The following is a 9612-nucleotide window of genomic DNA, read 5'->3' on the forward strand; positions in this document are numbered from 1 at the left end:
CCCTTAACTAACAACCACTTGGGTGGAAACTTTGACTCTGACTGCTTCCAGTTTAACTGGATGCCAGTCCAGGAATACCCTTAAAGGCTCTTAGATGTAAAACTATTAGGGATTTAAGCATAGTCTACTTTCCATTTAAATGAAGTACTATTTTAAACCTAAGGTGGTTAAGTGGTTAATTCCCTTCTTAAAATATCTCTATGTGTGTTAGATGTATAGATCTCTATAGCTTAGGTTTGCAGTGATTACAAACTAGTCCTGGTTATGAGTTACCAGGTACACAACTTGCCACACCTTCACACAAAGTGACCTTACAAGCATGCTTGGTCATGTTTGTAAAGCACCTATCAAACTGCAAGCACATTTTCAAGTGTGTTTCAAAGTTTTATTATAATAAATATACTTGATCGTATGTACATTTTCTGAAACAGCAGTATATACAAACCTTCTATTCATGTTGCAATGTACATTCAACACTGTGCAAGAAAACCCTGAAAAGGAACATGAGCAGGCTTACAGTGAATGGGTGCGTTATTAAAAGACTGTGAACATGTCTTCGGTCCCAAGGCTCTCATCAAGCACATTGTGATTTGATGCAGTAAAGTAAGATGCAGGCCTATTGCAATCTGGCTATACAGATTATTATGACGCATTAAAACGGTGCTGAAAGGAGTGTAGAAGAGTGCAGATTTGATAACATCCGACCAGTGTGGTTTGAGGAGCAGAGATTAACTGTGCTGGCTTCCACTATAGTTTCAATAAGACAACCGTTTTTTAGAGGCCCCCCTGTTTGTTTGAGCAGATTTAACTTTTCTGGATGCAAAGCATCAATCCACAGAACATTATGAGAATAGTTAACCGTAGGCTACATTTCTGCTTGAGCTTTTCCACTAATCCACTTGGATTACGTGTTGTTTATATCATCCTGATGGCTAGACTCTGTCACGTAATTTTATGACCTTTTTTCCCACCCTCTTCCAAAAATAAATGGTCCACTGGCCCTCCCCCCAAACATACTTTTTCTACCTCACTCACATTATTTTCACACTTTGGCTATATTGTTCTAGTACATTTTAGCTTATCTAGTGCAATTTCTCATCTCTGCCAAATACATTCACAAATCCAGGAAAGCTTAATAACTTCTCTGTATCCACATTATTTTTCAAGCCCAAAAAGACGCTCTTTCTCTTTCTTATGGGCCTGCAGAGTCTTACCGCTCCCTGGACAGCTTCACAGGATGTCCATCAGGGTGGGCTTTTGGTTAGACAGTTCACATATTGACGACCAAATAGCCTAGAACCAAGGCGACTATAACGATGACAAAGAATCCAATCACAGCGCAGATTGACGCAAAACCAGTCTCCCTGCTCCCTCCGCCACCTTCTTCTTCTTTCGGCTCTTCTTCGCAGATCGAGATGACACCCACTGAGGAATTCCCGACACTCATGTTGGACTTGAGCTCAGCGCCTGCCTCCTGCTTCGCCTCCACAGCCCACGGCGCCACCTGCACCTTCATCTCCATCTCTTCCATCATCTGGCTCACCTGGGTGATCTCGGCCTGTAGGTCTCTGAGGTCTGCCGTGTCGATATTGCTGTCCGCCTCGTACTTCATATTCTGCACGCTCATGGCCCGGGCCGCCACCGTAGTGGTGCTGCCGGTCATCCCTGTCTGGATGAGGTGTCTTGTGGGCACCTTGAGGGGGAAATCCTGTGCTATCTCTAAGGACCTTTTCATGTCCACCTCAAGAAGCTCCATGCAACTAGAGAACAGCACCCACAGGCGCTCGTACTCGGCCCGATCCTCTTTGCTGATGGTCTTATCTTTGAGCAAAGAAGTCAGTTTAGTCCTGTTGGCCACCGCCAGCTCCTGGGCCTTTTTGCGGGTCTTCTTCAGCTCCTCTCGCAGGTTTTGAGAGTCCGAAGTGCTCCCAAGAGCGATGACCAAATGCCTGTAGCAGGCGGTCACTTTGTTCAAAGCGTCCAGCATTGTTTTGCATTCCTCTTTCCCCATGACTGATAAAAAAAAAAATCTATATCCTTCTTAGAAAATATGAAATGATTAAAAACGGGGAGCTGCAAACAGCGCGCTTATTCGAACAATGCTTTAGCCACTGACCTCGGTTTAGTTTCCACAGGAGCTCACCAGCCGCTCTCCAAATCCACTCAACGCACTGGTGAGAGAAAATTCTTCTCTATCCATGCTCCTTCCTGTGCAAGTGGATACAGAGAGTGGCTTAGAAATTAATGCCCCCGTAGCCTAAAAGGCTTTAGATTACCTTTGTGTTTTCCCACACGAGATCATACGGCTCCGCAGCCCGTCTCCTGCAGGACGGATGCGAACGTGAAACAATCCAACCACCCTTTTATGAAATTGCGATCCCGATTCAGCCACAGGTGTTACAACATCCGCCTAACCGTTTGCGTAGAGAGCTCGGCGCCTTTTCTCTTCAGCAGCTTAAAATAAATGTTCAAAGAAAATGCGCTGCCGGACAAGTTAGGTTCGCCATTCAGCGTCCGCGAGGAGCAAAGCGAGCCATTGTTGTTTTGGTTTGTTTTATCTGCATGAGGAGCTGTCCACTTCAGCACCCGATCGATGATTTTTAAATACCAGTAAGCGCCTTCTGTAGTCACATGTGCACGCACAACAGTGCTATTCAGCGACAGGCAGAGGCAGGGAAGCAAAACAGCTTCACTCCCATTGGTTTTTTTTCCACACAGGCGTTTGGTTTACATTCTTCATGCTATTGGCTGCTCTCTCCGTGATGTGGGCAGAACTGCGATGTCTATCAGCAGGGAAGTCAAATCACAAACACGTTAACTCTCTGACAATACCATTGTCATCAGGGTCCCTGCTTATAGTCGGCTGCACGAGGAAAAATAAAGACCGGTGAACCCAGAGAGGAATGTAAAATAAATAAATAAAAAATTTAGATTGTTATTTATATAATTTTTACTTAAGTTAAACAATCTATACTTTTAGTATGAATTGTTTAAATTAATGGTTCTTTTCTTCCTCTTGGAACTATCCTCAGTCTGTTTCAGTGTTGCCTATTACTTCATCTTCACTGCTGGAGTCTAGGCTAAAGAGCTTTCACTGGTACTCTCTCTCGTTCCCACAGTTCCCTTTCAATGGCCATAAAATAATCAAACTCTGATGCCCTGCAGTATATATATGTGGCTTGTAGACTTCCTGTGTTAACAGAGGCTATATTGCCATCAACATCAAAATGCACTGTAGTTTCAACTAAGCTGCAATGGGAAGCAGCACACTGATAAATCTACCCTAATCTGTAATGTATGCCTGCCATCACTATGTTAGGAACTCTCCAACTTCTTGGTAAAGCCAATAACTAATAATAATAACTAATCCCATGGCAACAACTCACTGCATTTAGATATGTAGACATGGTAAGGATGAATTGTTGTAGTTCAAACTAAGCACCAGAGTGGAGAATAAAGGGTATTTAAGTGGTTTTAAATGTGGCATGATTTGTAGTGTCAGACAGGTTCCACTGAATATTTCAGAAACTGCTGATCTACTGAGATTTTCCCCACATCACATAATCATCTCTAGGGTTTACAGAAAATGACCCAAAAAAAGAGAAATTATCCAACCAGTGACAGTTCTGTGGGTGAAAATGCATTCTTGTTACCAGAGGTCAGAGGTGAATGACCAGACTACTACAGGCTGATGGGAAGACAACAATAACTTAAATAACCACTTGTTACCACCAAGGTTTGCAGAAGAGCATCTTTGATGGCTACAGCAGCAGACAGAGCACACTGGGAGCTATTCATGTTAGCTAAGGACAAGGAAGCAAGGTTAGGTTAATTTAGCTTAATTTGTGTGGGCTCATCAAAACAGGAAAACAGAAAACTGGAAAAACATTGGCTGGTCTCACGATTTGATTTCTGCTGCAACACTCAGAGATAGAGACAGAACTTAGGAATAAATAACACAAAAGCATGGATCCATCCTGCCTTGTGTCAGTGATTCAGGCTCTTGATGGTGGTGTAATGGTGTGTGAGATATTTTTGGCACACTTTGGGCTGTTTAGTACAAGTTGAGCATTGTTTCAACGCCAACAACTTACCCGAGTATTTCTGCTGATGACCATGTCCATCCCTTAGTGATCACAGTGTACCAATCATCTAATGGTTGCTTCCAGCAAGATAACAAACCATGTAAAAAAGATCCAATCAAAGTTGTTTTATTTTATTTCATTTACATATATTTTACATGACAATGTGTTCAGTCTGTGGACCTCAGTCCATTAAATCACCTTTGGGATGCATCATGGATGTGCAGCTGACATCTGCAACAACTGTGTGGTGCTATCATATCAATATGAACCAAAATCTCTGACACCTTAATCTGTGGAACAAAGAATCAGAAAGTTCTGAAGGTAAAACTGGCTTCCAACCCAGGATTAGCAACATTTTTTCTGATAAAGACATCGGTGAGTGTAGAGTGTAGTGGAGGGTGATACATTTGAAAAGCTGCTAAAAAAACAAACAAACACTATTGACGATGCTGCACCACCTTTTCATCAGCATATCAAAAATGTATAATTTTGCAATACTAAAAATAACAGAATAAAAAATTACCATCTGGTTGACATGTATTGCACCATTGACCGTCATAGCTGAGAGTTGAAAAGAGATGGCATGAGTGCTAACGAAGAAGCTGTCTTTGTTTTGTAATGAGCTTGATCAGGTTCAATGAACACTGAAAACAAACCCAAAACAAACTGATGATACCCTGATACCAAAAGATCTTTCATAAACTGACTAAACCTTCAGTCATATGTTCCTATAAAAAGATAAAACACTTTGTTTCTCCTGGTGTGTTGTTCCATCTGATTTTACAGCTAAGCTGATGTGATTATGAGACACAGGTTTGCGGAAATAGTGTTCAGTTTTTCTCTCATGTGACTACTTGCCTTTTTTTTTTTTTCAGTTTTATAAGTGTGGTAAAAGTGGATAATTTGTGGGTTGTCACCACAGCTGCCTGCACACGGGGAGGAGGCCTGTTGTTGCACACAGTACTGGATGGATAATGTGTTGTTTAGTTGGCTCCTGCTGTGTTGAGAGATGAGAGGCACATAAGGCTGAGTGGTATTTGCCTGCTTTGCTCTTTTTGCATTATTCAAGCGGATGGGGCCTAATGATCCAGTGACTACAGTGCAAAGCTAATGGACTGGAGTGCAGTGAATGCCTGAGGAACTGAGTGAGAGGCTTATTGTTCATTTCACATAAAATGACATCTGCTGCGGCATGGGAATTGATTTCTTCTGTTCAATTTATTCCTAGTTTGAATCCATTTTTGCTCATATCACTCATTAAAAACATTATGCATGCCCGCCCCTCATATTTGATGCTTTATAAGGTAACTGTGTACTAACACCTGCAGATCACCATCCTAAGATTACAATATGTGGCTCTGCTGTGAACTGCCCTGTTTAATATATTTAAAGTGCTGGTAGCCATTTCAGCACTTTCTGACTAATAACAAATATCTTGGTTGAGTCAGATGATCTTGGCAAATGGATCGTCTTTCCTTTCATGAATATGTTTCCATGGCTACATCTCACCTCTTACTACTCTTTGGTTATTTTTCTCCAAGGTATTTCATTGCTGACATTGCTCTGAGATGTCATCTTTCACTTTGTGCATTTAAAGTTACAAATCCGTTGTTTTCTGTTGTTTATTTCATGTTCTCATGAAATTCCTTAAGGAGCTAACTTTTACATAGACTAAACAAATAACTCAGTTTCAATTTTCATTTCATGCGCTTTCATTAACTTATTTTGAGCTTGAATTTAAAGTGTAAACAAATAATAAAAAATATAGGAATTCATTCAAAGATTAAAGACCATATGAATTCCCAATAAACGTATAACTGGGCTAATGTAGATTTTATTACCTTTATAAATAACTGATGAAATGCTAAAGTAAGTCGGACTTGCAGGATTAGAAAATTGGCCATAGTCTCTGTCTTTCTCCTCTCCTATAAAAAGGTTGCTGATAAGCTGTTGTGTTAGATTCAAGTGATGAGTCAGACATGCAGTGGTCTGATTGCTCTCAGTGCCAACACATGATGGAAAACTCCATTTTTGATTTCCGCAGGATTTTTGTTTGCACAGGACAGTAAAAAATATGGAAGCTCTCCAGATATTACTGTTGTTTTTACACAGATTATCGAAGAGATAAAGAAATACCCCCAAATCTCTGTTTGTGTAACAAATGCATTATGAGTACATCATTAGATCATTTACACTGATATAGATCCCAAAGAAAAAGACACATATAGCAATTTTGTTTTGCCTGGAAGAGCTACAGTGATGCACTAAGTACACACCATGATTCAGTAGCTTATAGAACTACCTTTAGCTCCAGTACACTGAGTTGCTTTCTGTGTAACTTTATCTCTCGGATCATTGTGGATGAGTTTTGACACATTCTTCTTTACAGTGTTGCTTCAGTACATTTATGCAGAGCTCTCTCAAGGTCCTGCCACAACATTTCATTCAGGTTGAAATCTAGACTTTGACTAGGCCATTAGAACATCTTGATTGTTTTCTTTTTCAGTCCCTCTGTTGTAGAGTTGATGTTTTGTTTGGGATAATTGCCGTGTTAGATGACCTAATTTTGAAAATGCTTTAGCTGTCAGAGAGATGACCACACATTTGACTCTGTAATACTTTGGTACACAAGGGACTTTGTGGTTGGCTCACTGACCGTGCCCAGGTCTTGTGGCTGCAAAATAAGCCCAACTCTACACCCCTGCACCACTGTGCTGACAGTTGGTATGAGGTGTTTGTGCTGACATGCTGTGTTTGGTTTTTGCCAAATGTGGCACTGTGCTTCATGGCCACAAATCTCCATTTTGATCTCATTCTTTCAAATGATGTTTGAATAGATGTATGAGTGTGTATTTGCCAGGGTACTTGGCAGGAAGGTTGTTCCAAGCTTCTTTTTTAAAAAAAAAAAAATTGCCATCTTTCCTTTTTGGATTCATGCTGCCTCTGGTGCTTCTGTCTCTTTATGTAGTCCAAATATCAATCTTTGATGTTGAGTTCAGGGTATTGTGGAGTCTTGTTCTTCTTGTGATTCTTGTGTTGCTGCACAATGAATTTAAAAGAAAAGAAAGGTATTACTGCACTGAATAAGAATATAAACAGCTGAAAGCAAAAATGATATTTGCATTGGCTTTAAAGAGAGTCTCAACCTTGCAACTATCTTCATATTATATGCTTATGTTATATACCTAAATTAAATAGGTAAAACTGGCATATTTGACATGATTTTTATCATAAATACATCAAAATGTCATATTACAAAAGTATTTAGTCACTTAATTCAGTACTGGCAGCTTTGAGCGTGGTTTTGACAACTGGGTTTAGACAGGAAGTGCCTCTTAGTTTCTCTCTTCAGAGTTCTGCAGAGTTGTTCTACAGGCTGTAATTGTGGTCCTTGGCTAGGTTGCTCAAAGACAGTAAGACAGTTGTCCTGAAGTCACTCCAGTATTGTCTTGGCTACGTGCCTCAGCTCATTGTGGTACTAAAAGCTGAACCATTGCCCCAGTCCTAGGTCCAGGTTCTCTCTGTGCTGCACTGAACCTTTAATGAGTCCCTCTGTCTCCTGCTGCTGTTGAGCAGTGGCTGTGTTCACAAATATTTGGGAAATTTGCCTCTCATGCTTTATCTCTGACAGGCTCTATAAGAAGTGTCATTTACCTTTTCTTAAACCAAACCAAGTAGCCTATACAAACTGTGAAAGGAAAAAACACACACACATACACAACATAAAACAAACTTCCATAAGGCAAAATGATCCCATTAGCAGAATTCACCAAAAAAAAAAGAAGTCAAAATTCATTTCCATGGGGATTATTAGATTTTAGTATATGATAGCATTCAGATGCTAAATTACTCCATTTTTCATGTTTTACTAATATAAAATATCGTATTTATGGAATGTTTAAGTGAGAAATTTCATGCACCAAGAGCTAAGCATTAAGCAAAAAGAAGAGGCTCAAGAGGTTAAAAAGAGGAGGAATTTAAAAGGGAGGAAAACATCTTAGTGTGTAAAGGAGACACAAATGATGCTATAACATGATACAAATTCTATAATCCAGATTAGCAGTTTCCTACAGGTCCTGGGATTAGCAGTATAATGCTCACTAATGTATCTTTTGAAGAACACTGATCTGTCTCTCTTGCATTTTTGTCATATGGAATCAATGGATTTAGGGAGGAAATTGAGGCCTCTGATGCTTACTACACTTTGTGTGAGATGATGGTTAAAAGAGGACAGACATAAACACGGTTTCCCCCTGATCTCTGATACTCTGACCAAACACATTAGAAGACTCTAACGTCTGTAAGCCCTTTGATAATCCCAGTAAAAAGCTCCAGCACTAACTGATATTTCCCAAATGACCAAATATGCTTTCTAGTTACACCCAGCTTTAAGTTTGCACTAGTGCAGTCATCAATGTGACTGCTTTTGTTAACACTTAAGTGACATCCTATTCTTAGTCCGTGGGGTTTAACATGATGTTGGCCCACCCTTTGCAGATATAACAGTTTCAGCTCTTCTGAGAAGTCTTTCCACAAGGTTTAGGAGTGTGTTTATGAGAATTTGCATTTTTGAGGTCAGAAACTGATGTTGGACAAGGACTGGCTCCCAGTCTTCTATCTAATTCATAACAAAGGTGTTCTCTCGGATTGAGGTACTCTGTGCAAGCCAGTCAAGTTTTTCCACACTAAACTCACGCATCCATATCTTTATGGGCCTTCTTGTGCGCTGATGTGCAGTTCCCAGTTCCAAAACTGTTCCCAGAAACATGTAAGTGTGAAGTTGTCCAAAATGTCTTGGTATGCTGAAGCATTAAGAGTCCTTTTCAATGGAACTAAGGGGCAAAGCCCAATACCTGAGAAAAAAACCTCCATTGTCATTGTCAGGTTCCCTTCTCTTCCTGGCTTGAGATGTCCTTCCGTCTTTCTCTCTCACACTCTTTTTTCCTCTCAGTTCTGCATTGTCTTCCAGAGGTAGATTGTTTTACTACTCTTTGCTGCGGTGATCACATACCTGAATTCAGCAACCAATCCCATACCTGCAGGTTGCCAGACCAATTATACTCTGGCTACTAGAAGCTGGAGATTCTCTTCAACTGACACCAGATCATTGCACTGTTAAACAAGCTCAGCTCACCTTCCAATCAGTATTGCAAGAATCAGTGTTTGTGCATTTCTTTTCCTCTTTCCCTCTCTGTCCAGAGCTCTTTCAATGCAGAGTGGAAAAGGGGATATTGGACCACCATGGGAGAGTAGCTCAATGAAGACAAGAATGCTTATGGGGGATAACTTTGCAGCCACCACCTAAGAACCTGTGTTGAACACTGTATCATAATAAACTTTTTTTGTTCAACTTACCTCTGTGCTCTCCACTTTACACCAGGATACCCACGGACTTAACACCTACACAATCCCCTCTAAACCAAACCTTACTTTTAGCACACAAGTACTGTTCCTCTGGCAACCATCAAACCCAGACTCATCTATTGGATTGCCAGATGGAGAAATGTGATATGTCACTTCAGAGAGC

The 9612-nt window shown here is 40.5% G+C and overlaps 1 protein-coding gene across 1 annotated transcript; it reads right to left on the reverse strand.

Annotated features, from left to right (window-relative positions):
- Positions 1-377: 377 nt before the first annotated feature.
- LOC102786003 (regulator of G protein signaling 9-binding protein) lies at positions 378-2669 on the reverse strand. Its single transcript, XM_006779894.2, has one exon. The coding sequence runs from the start codon at positions 2009-2011 to the stop codon at positions 1271-1273; it is 741 nt and encodes a 246-aa protein (XP_006779957.1). The 5' UTR covers positions 2012-2669; the 3' UTR covers positions 378-1270.
- Between the last annotated feature and the right edge of the window lie 6943 nt (positions 2670-9612).

This window comes from Neolamprologus brichardi, chromosome 1, assembly GCF_056152115.1.
Source record: "Neolamprologus brichardi isolate AB-2024 chromosome 1, ASM5615211v1, whole genome shotgun sequence".
NCBI classification, from domain to species: Eukaryota; Metazoa; Chordata; class Actinopteri; order Cichliformes; family Cichlidae; genus Neolamprologus; species Neolamprologus brichardi.

Coding starts and splice junctions, on each gene's coding strand:
- LOC102786003 (XM_006779894.2), bottom strand. CDS start 2,011: ATGGGGAAAGAGGAATGCAAAACAATGCTGGACGCTTTGAACAAAGTG.